A 16566-nucleotide genomic window follows, 5' to 3' on the forward strand; every position below is an offset into this window, starting at 1 on the left:
GTTAGTACCATAATTTGAAGAGGATAACGGGATGAAGACCCTTTGTCAATCATACTCATTGTATTCGGATTTGATCTAGAATAACAAGTCTGCGATCACGTACAAACCCCATAGCACTTACAAACTGGCTGCACTTCCAACCTGACATATAGGGTTTTAGCGAATTGAGGTACGTGCATTTATTGTTCTATACCATGTACGTCTTTATTGGGGAGGTACTAGCAGTTTGGTGCAGATTACTAGTGTTCAGAAGTACCGTCAATAATGACATACAGCTGAAAACCTCCGTTTTTAGGCTTGACGAGTAGGTACTCTGAAGGCAGTGAAAGCTAGTTACACTGCGTTCCGTTAGGTGGGGTGCCTCAGGTTGACACTCGTTGTCTGAAGGGCGGGGGCGGGGCGGGGGCATCGGCTAAACAGTCGATAGCCTAGCAAACTTAGTTACCTACTAGCCGAGTCCATCTGAATCACCCAAAACTCAATTCCATATAGCGCCCGCCGTAAGGCTGACTGATCCACTTCAGCAACCTCTACTTCCACCATCACAGACACACCACAAAACCACCAAACGATTTTCTACTCAAATCACCCAAACACGAGACACAGCAGCCCAAAAATCTCTCTGCGATGGCCAACGACTCATCGGACACACCATCCAAGAGAAAATGTCTTGGAGCAGACTGTGAAAATGACGCTGGAGATCTGCAGTGCCCGACATGTCTAAAGCTTGGCGTGAAAGATAGCTATTTCTGCTCTCAGGATTGCTTTAAGAAGAACTGGGTTTGTTTACCTGCCCTCTTCAATAGTAGGAATTCAATCTGACAGATCACATGTCTAAGAGCCAACACAAGGCCCTCCACAAAACCGACCAAGGCAAGCCTCAAAATGGCATCATCCATAGAATTATAACTCCAGGGCTTGTCTCTGACCCCGATCCAGTTACCGCAGCGTACAATCCTTTTCCGACATTTTCCTACCCACCTGGCACTATCCGACCTGTCTATCCACTTTCTCCGAGGCGTACCGTTCCCAAGTCAATACCACACCCTGACTGGGCCGAGACTGGCATACCAAGGGGTGAACTGCGCTTGAACAGATCCAAGATTGCTATCTTGGACGCCAAGGGACAGGAGGCAATGCGGAAAGTTTGCGCATTAGCTCGAGAGGTATTGGACATCACCGCTGCAGCGCTCAAGCCTGGAGTAACCACGGATTACCTCGACGACGTCTGCCACAAAGCTTGCGTAGAACGGAATGTGAGTGCTACCGACCCTCTCTTCAAGATGATGTGAATCGTTTCTAACCTTGACAGTCATATCCTTCTCCCTTGAACTACAACAACTTTCCCAAATCGCTTTGCACTTCTGTGAACGAAGTGGTTTGTCATGGAATACCTGACCAGCGAGTCCTTCTCGATGGCGATATCATCAATCTCGACATATCCTTATATCACGAGGGTTATCACGCTGATGTCAACGAAACGTACTACGTGGGCGATCGGGCCAAGGCGAATCCTGATGCGGTTACAGTGATTGAAACAACACGGGAATGCTTGGATAAAGCGATTGAGCTTGTGAAACCTGGGACTCCCATACGAGACTTTGGTCGCGTCATTGAGCAGCATGCCAAGTCCAGGGGCTGTAGCATTATCGCTACTTGGGGCGGCCATGGCATTAACACTGAGTTCCATCCGCCGCCTTGGATCCCACATTATGCAAAGAACAAGGCCGTCGGAGTTTGCAAACCCGGAATGGCCTTCACGATTGAGCCTATACTCACGTTGGGGAAACCTCGTGAGGTTTACTGGCCGGATAAGTGGACAAACGTGACTGCTGATGGCAGATTGACTGCCCAATTCGGTTCGTAGAAAATCATTTGGCACCTATGGACCTATGCTAACGTTTATTTAGAACATACCTTACTTGTCACAGAAACAGGCGTCGAGAACTTGACTGCGGCAAATGAGAATTCTCCAGGAGGCCCAGTACAGATGCCGACTACGAATGAAACAGCAGCAGCCAACAGCACATCTGACGCATCGTCCGGCCTACCGATATCGAGTCAAGTGACATCGCAGGGTATGGAACGGTGAAATTGCGTGGAACTTTGATCCGATGAATGAGGTAGTGTAAATATGGGCGATCCTGAAGGTCCTGTGGCACACAGGCCAACTCTACGGCATGATGCAATAGACGCAACATACTCCTATTTCAGTTTCTCTCAGGGTTGCGATTGAACAATGCTGTTTCAGTCCACTTCAGTTCTAGCGCCTGTGTACTCAGACGGTTACGCGTTATGACTTCACCCTTCACTCGGTTGCCTTGTGCTTACCACCACTCTCCTCAAAATACTCCTTGACCTTAGCCCGAGCAACGTCCACCACGGTCGCATCTTCTACGGTGCTTGGCACTGCAACATCTTTCATGAATTCTCCATGCACACCATTTTGAACTAAATCTCGTAGTACGCGTCGCAGCGTCTTGCCCGATCTGGTCTTGGGAATCATACCTTTGCCGCAGACCATGCCGCCCAGCGATGCAAATGCGCCAACTTGGTTGCGCACGAGCGAACGGATCTCGAAAAGAATATTTGCGTCTGGCTCAACCGAGTCCGTGAGGGATAGAATGACGAATGCGAATGGAAGCTGGCCCTTCAGTTTGTCGGGGATGCCGACTACGCAGGATTCTACGACAAGTGGATGCGACGAGATGGCTTGCTCGATAGCCCCTAGAGGAGTTTTAGTCAATATCTTGGTCAAACCGTCTCTGCTTTCTCTGGAAGCGTACCACTTGATAGTCGATAAGCACTAACGTTCAGCACATCGTCGTTTCGACTCATCACATGCACGTAGCCCTCATCGTCAATCCACCCTGCATCTCCCGTATCCAATAACCTCCCGTCAAATCTCTTCAGATAACTCTTATAAAAGCCTTCCTCGTCTTGCCATAGTGTCCGGAACGCCGTCGGCGCAAGCGGCAGTCCTAACACAATATTGCCCATCGTCCCCGGTGATACTTTTTCGCCCAGCTCATCCACAACACGAATATCAAATCCTGGCATCGGCTTCCCCGCACTTCCGGGTTTGATCTGTAGTGGATTGTGGTTTCGTACGCTGGTATTGCGAGCCTGTCCAGCGGCATGCGGCGCGAGCGCTCGGCCTGTCATCGGCGATGCTGCTTCTGTTGACCACCAGTTATCGATAACAGTGGCCAAAGGAGCGGCATATTTTTCCAAGAGCTCTTGGTACATGGATATCAAAGTGGGCTCTGAGCGCTCGCCAGCAAGGAATAGAGCCCTGAGTGACCGCAAGCCTCCGCACTCGCCGATCTTGGCCAGGGAGTCGTTATCCGGATCGTCGCTCTTGATGGCCCGGAGCGCCGTGGGCGCCGTGAACATGGTATTCACCTTGTACTCCTCGACCACGCGCCAGAACGCGGACGCGTCTGGGGTCCCTACCGGCTTGCCTTCGTAGAGGACTGTCGCCGCCCCCGCGAGCAGCGGCGCGTACAGGATGTAGGAGTGTCCGACGACCCAGCCGATGTCCGAAGCCGTGAAGGACACGTCTCCTGGCCCGTGGATGTCGAAGACGTAGCGTATGGATAGGTTCAAGCCCACGGCGTGGCCGCCCGCCTCGCGCACCACGCCCTTGGGGGCTCCGGTCGTGCCAGATGTGTGCATGATGTAGATGGGCTCGTCACTTCGTACTGGTATGCAGTCGGCTTTGACCCTTCGAGCCTTGGCGCTGCCCACAAGATCCTGCCATGACACCTGGCTGGAGCGGCGTGTTGTGGTGGTCTTGTTGTCGAGAAGATGTCCTGGTAACAGCCACCACCACAGGACACCACTCCACCAACTCTTCTTACTAATAGTAGCCCAGATCAATCGCTCTCGCTGCCAGATCACGGTCATCTCTGGTTTGTGGGCAGACAGAACAAGCGCTTCCTCGACCAGTGGCTGGTAAGCGATGGGGGGCTTGTTCCCCACGATGCTACATGACGCCGTGAGGAGGATGACCGGTTTGCAGGCGTCGATGCGCTGAGCCAGGGCGGCTGGCGCAAAGCCTCCAAAGACGACGGAGTGGATGGCTCCGAGACGGTTCACTGCCAACATGCCTATCAACGCCGCGGGAATCATGGGCACTAAGATTATGCGAATAAAGTTAAGAACTTTTCCTGTTTCTAACCCCCATAGGGATTTTTGAGAGAGGGGAGGGGGAGTGTATGCGTGCTTACTATACAACATGACGACATCGCCTTTCCTAACACCTTTCTCCCTGAGCGCTCCCGCCAGCGTCTCGACCTCGCCGAGGAGTCGGTTGTAGGTATACCTTTCCTTTGTCTTCGTAACGGGGCTCTCGTAATAGATGGCCACCTGGTCACCCTGTCCGGCCGCGACGTGCCGGTCGACACAGTTGTAACATGTGGATATCTCGCCGCCGGGGAACCAACTCCAGGTCGGATGCGTCGCGCCGCTCGGCAGCGTCTTTTGCGCCGTGTGGAGCGTAGCGTTGGGTCTCGTGTGCCAGTGCAGCTGCTCGGCTTGACGTGCCCAGAACTCCTCAGGGCTCTGCAAGCTCTGAGACGAGAATTCATCCTGGAGATATCGGTGTGGGGGCGGTTCAGGAGTCATGCTGGAATGATGGCGCGAAGTGGTAAGATGACAACCAACAGCTGGCTTGGTTGCGAATCTTTGTTACTTTTCTTCTCAGGGAGAAGCTATTAGTCGATTATACATGCCGTAGCGATCCGTTATCTGCTGGCGGCGGCGATGGTGTTGACGCCGGAGTCTGTCCATGGAATCAAGTCAAAGAGGTCGTAAGGCAAGATGTTCTCGGGATGTGATGTTCAAAACTATTTTGACGAGGAGTGAGCCCAAAAGGTTTGCGACGATGATTTTCGGAACGAAATATGCACTTGGTAACACGACGAGCAGCATGATCTGCAGGACGTCCATGATAGGTCACATAAGCCATGTATACCTAGGTCTTGCTTGCCTGGCATCCACATTGATCCACCATAAGGTTATCGGGGTTCCGAATAGGCCAATGACCGAACGGCCGAACAGCTCCAAGATGATATGACATTCTACTTTCAGAGAGCCAATCGAATATTCAGTAACTAGATCAATTGAAACAAAACACGTCTTTTGCAGACAGGCCGAAGCTGCGTATGTATGTGGTACCCTTCCACAAGTATCCGGAATGAGGTGCGGATTTACAGGTCGACATAGCCTGGACCATAACCTGGAGTTTGTCTTCATAGTCAGAAAGTTGCCAAGAAAGCATTGTTTCCAGGACTGCTACATCATCGTGTTCCAATCATGTTAGGTGCCGATCAGCTCTCAGCTGCCAGGAAGTCACCCTTTCTGCATACTTTGATATTGGCAGCATGTCTTGCCTTGTATATGCTGCTTCGCAATGTCTTTAGAGATATAGAGCATCGACCTGAAGAGCACACAATCACGCGGTCGAAAGCTCGGGTTGAAGCTGAACAGAGGCAGCGACTTACTGGGTCGCCATACCTGACGGATACATTCCCTGGTGGAAGACAGTTTAAGACTGTATATGGAACGATTCAAGTGTTCGAATGGGGGCCCGAAGATGGGGAAAAAGTCTTGATTGTGCATGGCCTCGCCACTCCATGTATATCAATGGGCAATATGGCGAAAGAGTTTGTCAGTAAGGGCTGTAGAGTCATGATATTCGGTGAGTCTTGCACTGTGTTGACATCCCTACTCATCTATTTTCTCGAAATTCTCTTGTCGAAGTCGAACCTCGAGACATGGAACCTACAATATCCCTATAGAGTGCTCTTGCTTACAGTTTTTGCAACAGATCTCTTCGGTAGAGGCTACTCGGACGCACCGAATGACTTGGCGTATGACGCCCGCCTATACACAACCCAGATTCTGCTAGTCCTCTCATCGTCCCCGCTGTCTTGGACTGGATCATCCGTCTTCCATATCGTTGGATTCTCTCTCGGAGGCTCCATAGCTGTAGCATTCGCGGCCTACCACACGTCCATGCTTCGTTCTATGACCCTCATCTGTCCGGGTGGGCTGATCCGCATGTCACACATAAGCTGCCGCAGCCGATTTATCTACTCGAGCAGCTTGATACCGGAGTGGCTCCGCTTGATGATCGTGCACCGCGACTTGGAACCAAGATACGGATCCTCAAGTGCAGAAGTGCCCGAAGAAAGTGATGAGGCGGATATTGACTTTGACAACGTGGTCATTTCTGCGGATCGACCGAGTGTGAAAATCGGCGATGTTATTCGGTGGCAGTTACGAGGGAATCCTGGCTTTGTTCCTTCCTACTTAAGTACCATACGAAGTGCTCTGGTCTATCGACGCCACGATAGAGTGTGGAGAGTCTTGGCCGACGAACTAGCGCGTCGACGAACAGCAGAAGCGCCGCCCGGTCTGTCAGGTGGACGTATTTGTCTCATCCTTGCGCAGAGGGATATTACTGTCGTAACGAACGAGTTCATTGAGGACTCTAATGGCATCCTTGGTGTAGAGGATGTTGACATGCATATCATCAAGGGGGGTCATGAGATTGCCTTCTCACAAGGCAAGGAAGTGGCATTCATCGCGACGGAAAGTTGGAAGAGACAATGCTAGATTGGCCAAGATAGATGATCCAGGCTTCTATATATATTTTCTCTTTCACCTGGATCTACAAGATCAATTTCCTCAAGCACCGCTCCCTACTGTAATTCCAGTATTAGGCATAACCCACTTTTCGACCTTCAAACGCCGTGGAATGTATCCCGAACATTTCACGGGATTCGATGTGATATCCAGTTTTCGAACTCATCCGTATTTCATGGGTATGGTTTTGCAACCCGTGGACTACAGAAGAGAAGCTTTGCTTGCCCTTTCGGCGTGACAAAAGCTTCTTATCCAGTGGAGAGAGTTGAATATGAAAGTTTGAAGAGAAAATTTCTTTCCGCTCACTGTAACAGGTTCTCAGAGCAGATGACTTGTTTTCTGGCAGGCTTTTTCTTCACACATTTTCAATTGACACTAGCACGCTACTCTGTATTCAATCTCTCCGCCACTCTCTGGATGACCCCGACGCGCGCTGGGTCCCTGGCCTCAATACTGCAACCAAACTTCATAGGCCTTGGAGCCGGTACTGGTTCGTACTCTAATGTCTCCCGAGCCTCGTTTCCATTCTGGTTCAACGGCCACCGGATATTGACTGCCCATCCCAATTTAGCGACCAGAATGACCAGACTCCGTTCCGCAAAGTCAACACCAGGGCATGCTCTTCTGCCATATCCAAAAGCAGCAAAGTTGCGGCAGTTGGGGTATACAGACAGGGGTTCCTTATACGTTGGATAAGTAGGTTCGAGCCAACGTGCAGGGTTGAACAGCTCCCCATCTGGGTACGTTTCTTTATCCATGAGGATGGAACTAGAAAGATAAGCAGGCCTGTAATATGGCCGGGATTTATGGTAAAAGATGAAACTTACGCAAAGGTTGCATGAAACACTGTCCCCTTCTCGAAGAAGTACCCATTGTAGACATCATCCGTTTCCAAGCAGTGGCTAACTCCCATCTCCGCTACTATGCTTCTGTATCGAACCCCCTCTTTCACAATTGCCCGCACCGTGGGCAGATTAGAGATGTCCTCATAATTCGGCATCCTATCCTTGCCGACGACTTGGTCGACCTCTTTCTGGAGTTTCCTCTGCCACTCGGGATATTCCATCATCAGGAATAGGAACACGAGCAAATTGTTGTGAGGAGAGCGCGTACCGCCGTCAATCATGCCCTGAAACGTATGAACAGACTCTTCTTCCGTGACAGCATAGTCACCTCGAGTCAAGAGGAAATGCTTATATATGGAATCCATAGCCGACCCGTCTTTGACGCTCGTTTCGATCTTTCTCCTCATTGACCACATTTGCTCCGCATACTGCACCCTGAGACGCTCCATGGTTCTCAAGCTCGGAACTAGCCAGTGGGGCATATACTTTAAGAAGGGAAATAAATTACTTGGGAAGCAGTCCGGACGGAAGGCTTTCATTATTTCGCTGGTGAAGTCCTCATTTTCGCGGATATAGGGGTCAGATTCCGACCGGATCGAGAACCCCAGCATCGAGGTAGTCAGGACAGAGTAAGCGTATCGTAGGAACACATTATCAAATGACGACAGCGATTGGAGCAAGGCGTGAAGGGTGAAAGTGGCTTCGTCGTCCATCAGGCTTTGGTACTTGTTGATTGAGGTGATGGAAACGGCGCTGCGCATGAGGTTTCTCTGGCGACGCCATCCCTCTGTGACTTGTCAGCATCGAAGCTTGCTGTTGAGAGGGTTCCGCTGGTATTAGAGGAAGCAGCCTACCGTCCTTGGGTCTGAAACCAACGCTCTGGTTCATCGATATGTATTCTACCGCATGAGGGGCTCCACGGCCCGAATACCTATTTCCCCTCTTGACAAATAGTTCATTCGCAATCTTCTCGTCGGATAATATGACTTGTTTTGCACCCATGATATTGATTTGGGTAATGGGACCATACTCCTGAGCCCACTGATGGAAGATACGAATGATGCTGGTGCTGTTGGAGGAAGCCAGCTCCAGGGCGTTGCCGACAAGAGGCCATCCTTTTCTCTTCGTTAGGATGATGAGTCACGACATAGACGGGAGTATACCTTTTGGTCCTGGAGGAATCTTAGCACCTCTCATGCGCCGGCATTTTGAGACCGCTCTAGCGACATAGTAAAGCACAACTCCTAGAAGCGAGAGCCACCATGTTTGCCGCAACATGTTCATTGCCATGATGTCGAGGAGTGCGTGCAGTGACCTTGTATCCAACGATGATCTATGAAACTATGGAGCAGAACTAAGAAAGGAATCCTATCAGCATTGTAATCTTGGCGCAACATACTGGGTGGGTGTCGAACCCGGAAACAGCCCCAGGCCGGAGAGGTTCCCCCATCAATACTCTAGGTGGTAGCTACTCGAGCTAGTGCAGACTTTGACGGTCACATCCAGTCTAATATAATGCATCCCGTGTTTTTGCGCTATTGGATTCAAGGAAGATCAGTCAAGTACTAACAGTCAGACCCTAGCCGAATATGCGTAAACCAACCCGAGGGAACCCGAACCACCACTTCCCAGGGCTCATCAGAGCAAAAGCGGGAGATGATTTCTCTGAGTCGGTCGACGACGGAGTTGAAGACTTGAATGTTGCCTCCCCTGAGAAATCCTTGTTTCGGTATGCACCTTTCACATAGATTCGGTTTCGGATCGTAGATCGGTTTTCGGCATGCACACTATTTCCGCATACTATATAGTAAGAGCCATTTTCGGTATATACCCCGCATTCGGCACACTTTTCGGTGTCCCAGTCAATTGGCACGCACATCATTTCTGCGTACGAACCATTTTCGGTATCTTACTCCCGCTTTTGGCACACTTTTCGGTGCCTCAGTTACTTTCGGCATGGTGCTTGGATCCCCTTATCAAACATGAAAGCAACAGTGTAACACACGCTTTGGCACACTGATCGTCCGTGGCTTGAGCTCATCATATTGCCATAACAAATGGATATTAAAAGGCCTTTTGGCTGGGTAATCCGTAAATAACCCCGTAATCGGCCCTCTGTGTAAAGCAGGCAAGAAGTTGTTCAACTATTTATCACCTAATTCCACGAATACAACGAATCTAGCGGACAAACGGTAAAAGCAACGCAAATCCAGGTTAGAAGTAATTTGACTAGTGATACTGGACGCCTGTCAAGGGGTTGTTGGCAGGCAAGCCTGGCAGAGACGCGGCTAGGGCGCGGCTAGGGCGCGTTCCCTGGTTAAGCAGTTCAGGAGTCAGTGGAATCCCACTTTCTGAGCTGTCTTCTCTCCCCTTTTTTGCATTATGGCGACCGTACTATTCGAGCCTGCGGCGTAGAGACTTACAGCGGTCCATTTAATGGCCTCTTGGTCGTCTGGTGCCAAGCGGACATCTTTGCCGCTCTTGGCCATGTTCTCCTGCAGCAGATTGGACACGCAAGATGGCCCGTGGGCGTTCCATGCCACTGCTGCTTGACGAAGGCATAAGTTTACATCGTAAAGCGGACGAGGTCAAAATTTTGGTCTCGTTGAGTCAGGCTTCCTTTCTTCTGTGATGAGGAAGATCGTGTTCTTATGGGGAAAAGAGAATCAAGGGGTTTCCGGATGCTCCAGTTATTACCTCTATTCTGAAAATTATGAATACGTAGGAGGCTCAGGGGTTTTACCAGTTGATAAGTTTCGACATTCTACGCTAAGCTCCTACATTAGAAGAACGGCAATATAAGGTTTTTACTCGTCGAATTATTTGCCCTCGCTGTCGATAGCAACAGAGCACTGTGTCTCTCGGGTTCCGGGAAATCATAAGCTGCCAGATCAACGCCGGAAAAGCCGGCTTTCAGGAGCTGTTCGTTCCATTGCTCCGCAGACTGCAACGGACTCCCCGTCCTGCCTTCATCAACTCCGAGCCACCAGCCCGAAAGCGAGCCGAAAGCCATGTTAAAGTACGGGGTTAACCTAGTGAGCTCAACGAGAGCGACCACACCGCCAGGTTTCAGCACTTGATGAATGGTGCCCAACGAATTGCTCAGAGACCGCGTGGCATGCACAACGTTTGCGGCGATGACGAGATCGTAGCTGTGCTCTTCAAATCCCTGTTTCGCCGCATCGTTCTCGACGTTTAGTGCCTTGAACGTGAGTAGGCTTTCCCACTTCTTTAATATAGTTTGGCCAGTCTTGAAGAAGCCGCTGGAAATATCTGTGTACATATACTCCGCGCAAAAGGGTTGGCCGTCCGGGCTGCACGCTCTGAGAACTTGTAGCGTCGTGCCTCCAGTACCGGCACCGACCTCTAGGATTCTCAAGTCTTTCCTTTGCGACGTGAGGAGTTTCGCGTAATCGGCCGCGTACCGGTTCGGTCGCGCACCTTCGTCGGAAAGATACATGCGGAATAGCAGGTCTTCCCTAAGGATGTGGAAAAGTGGATTGGACTGGCCAGTGAGCATGCGAACTAGCTCGGGCCCAATCCTGCCAATGGCCTCACCTTCGACGCCCAGCTTGGAGGTAAGCTGGTCTAGCTCGGCTTTGGTGTTTGGACTCTGCTGGATGAGCGCCCGCCCCGAATCCGACTTGACGAAGTCATGTAGCGCTTTCCACCAGTGGAAAAGATGGTCCTGCTTTACGGCCAGTCCGCCGTCATTCACCTCCTTGACAGCCCAGTCGATGTACCGCGCGCAGGCCCTGGAGCCGAGATTGAACTTATCTGTCGGGGACATTCCGATTTCGTCTGATTGCAAGGGTACAACGGCAGACTCTAGTTTCTTTGCTGTGATAGATACGCCACCAACCGAAGCATCTCGACCAAAGGGGAAGCCTTTGGCTGCTTCGTTGGTGACTGCATGAGAGGTGAACTCCATATTTGTCCACCCCGAATCGATTTCGCTGTCGAGCCAAGATTTCCAATTTGGTAAACCGCCAAAGTAGAACAACACCCTTGGAGGCCTCCCAGGCATGTTTGTGCCAATGAACCAAGAGCGATGTTCAACCGCGTGCTTCGATAGGAATGCGGAATTCCACATTTCGTTGGCATGATCAGACCAGGAGTCCACAGCTTTCTCGGTGACGTTGATCTTGGCCAGGTTGCTCTTTTCCATGTGGCAGATAGTCTGCCCGATCCAATTCATTGCTGTCTCTAGCATGACCGGCTGATTTCCTATCGGCATGTGGAGGCCGCAGACTATGAACATGTTGGGGAATCCAGAGACAAGGACTCCAGCGAAAGTCTGAGGCCTTTCTGTCCAATAGTTCCCAAGGGACTTGTCCTGGCTGCCTTTGACCTCGATTTCGTCTAAAGCACCGGTACCTGCATCGAATCCCAGAGCGAAAATGATCACGTCGAATTCATGCTCAGCCCTAGAGCCGGTGCGTATCCCTTTTTCGTAAAGTGCGATCTCATCTTGGCTTATGTCAACTAACTTGACGTTAGGTCGATTGAAGGTCTCGTAGTAGAAGTGCCCACAAGGCGAGCGCTTGGAGCCCAAGGGATATTTCGGACATAGGAGCTCTGCTGTTTCCGGGTCCTGGACAATGGCGCGAATCTTTTGCCGGATGTATTCCGATACTGTTTCATTGGATTCTGGGTCCAGAAAACAATCATCAAACGTCTCCATTGAAAACTCGAAACAACCACGCTCCCACCCATGGTCCAAGATTTGTCTGATCTTGTCCGCGTCCGCCACACCCTTGATTGTTCTCCCTGCTGGCTTGAGCGCATGGCCGCCTGGGTGCATATTTGCGAGTTCCCAAGTAGCGTCATGGTTTTTCTTGATCTCGGCAGTCTGATACTCGTCGATGGCATAATTCCGTCCCGGGAGCACGTAGTTTGGCGTGCGTTGAAACAATGTCAGTCCTTTGGCAACAGGAGCAAGCTTGGGGACAATTTGGACTCCCGTGGAGCCCGTACCAATGATGGCAATGCGCTTGCCCTTGAAGTCAACTTTGTGCGCAGGCCAGTCGGATGCTTGATACCACTCGCCGGTATACGAGTCGAGCCCGGCAAAACTTGGAGCCTTTGGAACTGACAGTGATCCAGTGGCCGGCAGAAAGTAGCGACAGGTCGTGGACAATCCATCCACAGTGGTGATTGTCCAGAGATTCGTACTGTCACTGTAATGTGCGGCCGCAATTCGTGTGCCGAATTCGATATGCTTGCGCAGAGCGTAGCGGTCTTTCGCCCATGTTAGTAGAGAATCACCACATCTTCTTGCCGGCTTGTTGAAAGGTTGGTTGCCTGGCGAAAGGAAACAACTGACCAACAACACGACTCAGGTAGCGTTGAATCTCTTCCTGAGAAGGGCAGCGCTCATGATAGTCCCAGTCCTCTATCAACTCCGGCGCGAAGTTCAGGATGTATATCCACGCATCGCAATCGGTTCGCGCCCCAGGATAGCGGTTCCAGTACCAGGTGCCTCCTATCTCTGATGCAGCATCGAAGCACTTCACGGTCAGACCAAGCTGATTGAGTTCCCATAGCGACCTGATGCCACTAAAGCCTGCACCGATGACGATGGCATCATAGTCTGCAGTCTTTTTCAACATGATAGGCTTGATGTTTCTATGCGTTTGTAGAAACCAAAGTACTTGGTCATTCATTTGGGGGGGTTGAGTTCTTATTCTTATCTAAGTAATCCGCCATCACTTGTTGTTGCCCCTTTTCATTTATGTTCGGCATACCGAATCGGAAAACCCAGCTCGCTCAGTAAACGGAGGCCGAGTCGGGTAACATCGGGCGCAGCTATTATACCACTTTTGGAAAATTCTTACTGTACTTACTTAAAATACATTGTCTTGTCTCTTAACTCCAAGAGAGATATTTGTTTGTATACTTATGCCGTCGCTTTCGAGGATCCTAGGGTAGAAGCAGTGTGCCTCGGTTCTTGCATGTGCTTTGGTTAGAAATATGATCTCATCCCGACCGAACAGAGCAGACCCCGTTAATCAAGCAGGCATCAAAACAGTCTGCCCACCTAACTCCGACAATCAGAACCGATGTCGAAAGAAGCTAGCCTGGTAACCGCGGATTGCTTGTTTGTCGGGTATAAATAATAAAGGTGAACTCGTACCAGACTCGACCAATTAATGATTGAATCTGGCCCAGAGACCACTTCAACAAGGCAAGATAGCAAAGGACAATGTCATCTCTATTCAGCACTGCCAATGATCCTCAGCTAGGGGTCGCCCTCCTTCGTATATCCCCTCTGGTCATTTCATCGGCATCCTTAATGTTCAGCTGGGCTCAGGACATTTCGCTTGGCGCCTTCTTGCACCCTTCTTTGCGGAAGGACCCTACCCATCCAAGTGGGAAGATCTTGCCTCGTTATCTGCCGGCATTCATGAAACCCGGCATCTGGGGAATCGGTTTGACGTACCCGCCGGCCACCATCCTCTGCATCTTCAACGGGTTGAGCAGCCAGAGCCGCGAGGTGCGCCATCTGTATCTGGCCGGCGCCTTACTGAGCATCGCCCATTTCTGCTGGGGCCGTTCCATGTTTGCCATTCTCCGCCGCATTCAGGATCCCAAGACAGCCGGAGTCCCTAATGAGGATGCGCTTGAGACTTGGTTGCCCAAGCATCACACCCGGACTCTCTTGGTCAATCTTCCGGCTTTCTTGTGCATTTTTTGGGCTACGATGGCTACTATCATTGAGGGCCTTAAGTAGGGGAGAGACTAAGTCGGATTTTTGACGAATTTAGAGTTGTTAAAGCCTCTCTTGGAAGATAAGTTTCCATAGAGGGCTGTGGGATTACCAAGCAAGAGATCTAAAGGGGTCATACTGTGGAGGAGTGTAAGAAAGCTTTCAATTTCGAGTGTGACGAAGTCGTGGAAGGAAGGGATTTAGAAGAGCTATGAAATACAATGCATTACTCGCACAAGCCTAAATCTTGATCAGCACACTCAAATCTGATTCCGCATCCAACGGTTCCCGCTCAATCCCAAATCTGGCGTCTAGCCACTGGAACGTCTTTTGCGCCGAGTAGCCGAAAGCACCGACCTTGGCCTGTAATCCTCCATGGATTATATCATCGGCGATCCACTTTTCCTTGTCCAAGCCGGATTGAAGACTCGTCAGGCAGTCATAGATCTTGTCAGTTGTGGTTGCAGGATCAAACAACCAGCTTGCTCCTGCGCCGGTTACTAGCGTGGGACACTTCACACTGGCCAGATACTCTGTCCCGTCTGGGTTGAGCAACGTGTAGTCGGTGAAACTCCGCATGATGTCGGACTCCGTCGTAGTACCTGTCGCCCACTTCAAATGATTGAATTCCCAGCGTGCCTGGAAGTCGAGTCTCTGCAGAAACCTCAGGATCGCGTTAAATACACCGTCGGACAGCCAGCCGTTCATGAAACCCCTGAAGAGAGGCCCTGGCATTCTGCCGCCGACGAAACTTGCCAGACTATAAAATCCGTCGACGCTGACGCATGCCTTGATGCGCTCGTCGGCAGCTGCGCGTAGTGCAAAGTAACCGCCCATAGATGCGCCAGTAACAGCAATGTGATCAAGGTCAAGGTCAAGCTCTGGATGGCTCTTCGCGAAGTCAAAGAGGTGATCCAAGACCGCGCCTGTGACGACCTCCCAGTCCGGACGCATCGGCAGCTTGTGGCGACGGAGCACTATTCCCTGACCTGGTCCCTCGAAGGTGACGACTGCATAACCGACCTCTGGCCCAAACGCCGGATTTACAAAGTAGATTTCCTCCTGCGTAGAATCCCCCCCGCCCGAGTTTAGCAGGATGGGGATCTTGCGGCCGGGAATACGCCTGGAATTCTCAGGCAGGTAGAGGTACCCGGGCAATTTGAGCCCATTTTCGTAGGGAATCTTCAAAAAGAACGTCTTCCCGTTGCGGTACTGGACGCCCTTCCGAAAATCCGCGATAGCGCGCTCGATGGTGAGAAGAACGCGCCGGTCTTGTCCGATAGGGCCCTCATTCAACATGAACTGGGCCGCACGGAGGTAGTTAGATGCCCGCAAGTAGGCGCGACGCGCGCCTACACGGTCACCTGCCTGCTCAGCCTCCTTTGCAATGTCTTCGACTTTGTTGCCAACGTCAAGGAAGGCGCTGTACCATGACTCAGGATCTAGATCCTTGATTTTGGCCGCTGCTTCCAGTGACTCTCCTATCTCGGCGCCTTCGTGTGGTGCCATTGCCAAGAGCCGGAGGTACTCGAAGTTGAAGAAAGGGGATTTGAAAAACGGGTGAATGGTGGCCATAGTTGCGGGGAATGCTTCTTGAGTGTTCTGTGATGGAGATGATCTCAACGAAGCCAGCAAATAGCAGCGAAATCAATGTCTTCGTACCCCCGTCAAGTCTCCGATGCAGAAATGCGTCAGCTTAGGCAGTCTTGGGCGATAAATTTGGGGAAGTCGATAACCACATGCAACTGAAGCCAAGGCATTCGTAAAGCAGATCACGTTCCTCGATGATCAAGTGATCGAGCGGTGTTTACTCATGGAGTGGTAGTCTCGGCTGCGAAGACTCCTTGTTCAGCAGACAGAGAACATGATTTGGAGCGAAAAGGTATGCGACAATTACCCCTGGCACAATGGCCGGTCGGTTCAGATTGGTGATCATGGTCTGGATAATGCAGCTCTGCCTAAGGCCTAATTCATACAAGCTCTCGGAGAAGCAATTAGCGGGAAAGAAGACAGTGTATCTTAATATCCGAAACCTTTCGGAAGATGACCAAATCTCGGCCTTCCCCTGACCGATCGGTCGGGTCGTCGATCACTGACCGGACCCGATCCACCTCGTGTTCATTGGCCAAACTGCCGTGTATGTAACAATTCCGAACACCAATTAAGCACTGCGAAACAGAATAGTAGCATGGATACTTGGTATTGCCGGCATATATGTTGTTCTAACACCCTAGCTTCAGTAGAGTGGACCGTTCTGTCTATGTAATGGGATTAACCACGATACAATACACTGGATAACCGCAGTCGCAAACAAGACTGCTTTGTACGAACCATACCCCCTTTGTTTCATGAGGATAT

General features: G+C 50.9%; 7 protein-coding genes across 7 annotated transcripts; 3 read left to right on the forward strand and 4 right to left on the reverse strand.

Annotated features, from left to right (window-relative positions):
- Positions 1 to 627: 627 nt before the first annotated feature.
- On the forward strand, positions 628 to 2092 carry BCR38DRAFT_330540 (putative methionine aminopeptidase, type I; the record flags this gene model as incomplete). Its single annotated transcript, XM_040854973.1, has 4 exons — positions 628 to 780; positions 840 to 1256; positions 1313 to 1859; positions 1911 to 2092. The coding sequence occupies 4 exons, from the start codon at positions 628 to 630 to the stop codon at positions 2090 to 2092; spliced, it is 1299 nt and encodes a 432-aa protein (XP_040721384.1).
- A 216-nt stretch (positions 2093 to 2308) lies between these two features.
- On the reverse strand, positions 2309 to 4629 carry BCR38DRAFT_330427 (uncharacterized protein; the record flags this gene model as incomplete). The annotated part of the gene is made up of 4 exons (XM_040854961.1): positions 2309 to 2727; positions 2787 to 3772; positions 3851 to 4139; positions 4233 to 4629. The coding sequence occupies 4 exons, from the start codon at positions 4627 to 4629 to the stop codon at positions 2309 to 2311; spliced, it is 2091 nt and encodes a 696-aa protein (XP_040721385.1).
- A 505-nt stretch (positions 4630 to 5134) lies between these two features.
- BCR38DRAFT_418102 (putative alpha/beta hydrolase) lies at positions 5135 to 6827 on the forward strand. Its single transcript, XM_040859193.1, has 2 exons — positions 5135 to 5704; positions 5834 to 6827. Exons 1-2 carry the CDS (start codon positions 5320 to 5322, stop codon positions 6622 to 6624), a joined length of 1176 nt encoding a protein of 391 aa, XP_040721386.1. The 5' UTR covers positions 5135 to 5319; the 3' UTR covers positions 6625 to 6827.
- A 179-nt stretch (positions 6828 to 7006) lies between these two features.
- On the reverse strand, positions 7007 to 8961 carry BCR38DRAFT_418106 (putative cytochrome P450 oxidoreductase). The gene is made up of 5 exons (XM_040859194.1): positions 8915 to 8961; positions 8663 to 8853; positions 8354 to 8614; positions 7482 to 8286; positions 7007 to 7422 (listed from the first exon to the last, which is right to left on the reverse strand). Exons 2-5 carry the CDS (start codon positions 8787 to 8789, stop codon positions 7038 to 7040), a joined length of 1578 nt encoding a protein of 525 aa, XP_040721387.1. The 5' UTR covers positions 8790 to 8853; positions 8915 to 8961; the 3' UTR covers positions 7007 to 7037.
- A 1320-nt stretch (positions 8962 to 10281) lies between these two features.
- On the reverse strand, positions 10282 to 13111 carry BCR38DRAFT_330264 (steroid monooxygenase; the record flags this gene model as incomplete). Its single annotated transcript, XM_040854943.1, has 2 exons — positions 10282 to 12740; positions 12826 to 13111. 2 exons carry the CDS (start codon positions 13109 to 13111, stop codon positions 10282 to 10284), a joined length of 2745 nt encoding a protein of 914 aa, XP_040721388.1.
- Positions 13112 to 13359: 248 nt separating this feature from the next.
- BCR38DRAFT_418114 (uncharacterized protein) lies at positions 13360 to 14426 on the forward strand. Its single transcript, XM_040859195.1, has one exon. It carries the CDS (start codon positions 13705 to 13707, stop codon positions 14230 to 14232), a length of 528 nt encoding a protein of 175 aa, XP_040721389.1. The 5' UTR covers positions 13360 to 13704; the 3' UTR covers positions 14233 to 14426.
- On the reverse strand, positions 14427 to 16231 carry BCR38DRAFT_418115 (alpha/beta hydrolase). The gene has a single exon (XM_040859196.1). It carries the CDS (start codon positions 15781 to 15783, stop codon positions 14449 to 14451), a length of 1335 nt encoding a protein of 444 aa, XP_040721390.1. The 5' UTR covers positions 15784 to 16231; the 3' UTR covers positions 14427 to 14448.
- Positions 16232 to 16566: the final 335 nt, after the last annotated feature.

The sequence above is a fragment of the Pseudomassariella vexata genome, assembly GCF_002105095.1.
Source record: "Pseudomassariella vexata strain CBS 129021 chromosome Unknown BCR38scaffold_1, whole genome shotgun sequence".
NCBI classification, from domain to species: domain Eukaryota; kingdom Fungi; phylum Ascomycota; class Sordariomycetes; order Amphisphaeriales; family Pseudomassariaceae; genus Pseudomassariella; species Pseudomassariella vexata.

Coding starts and splice junctions, on each gene's coding strand:
- BCR38DRAFT_418102 (XM_040859193.1), top strand. CDS start 5,320: ATGTTAGGTGCCGATCAGCTCTCAGCTGCCAGGAAGTCACCCTTTCTG. Junction 5,705..5,833: donor CTGTAGAGTCATGATATTCG/GTGAGTCTTGCA, acceptor TTTTTGCAACAG/ATCTCTTCGGTAGAGGCTAC.
- BCR38DRAFT_418106 (XM_040859194.1), bottom strand. CDS start 8,789: ATGGCAATGAACATGTTGCGGCAAACATGGTGGCTCTCGCTTCTAGGA. Junction 8,287..8,353: donor TGGTTTCAGACCCAAGGACG/GTAGGCTGCTTC, acceptor GACAAGTCACAG/AGGGATGGCGTCGCCAGAGA. Junction 7,423..7,481: donor GTGTTTCATGCAACCTTTGC/GTAAGTTTCATC, acceptor TTATCTTTCTAG/TTCCATCCTCATGGATAAAG.
- BCR38DRAFT_418114 (XM_040859195.1), top strand. CDS start 13,705: ATGTCATCTCTATTCAGCACTGCCAATGATCCTCAGCTAGGGGTCGCC.
- BCR38DRAFT_418115 (XM_040859196.1), bottom strand. CDS start 15,783: ATGGCCACCATTCACCCGTTTTTCAAATCCCCTTTCTTCAACTTCGAG.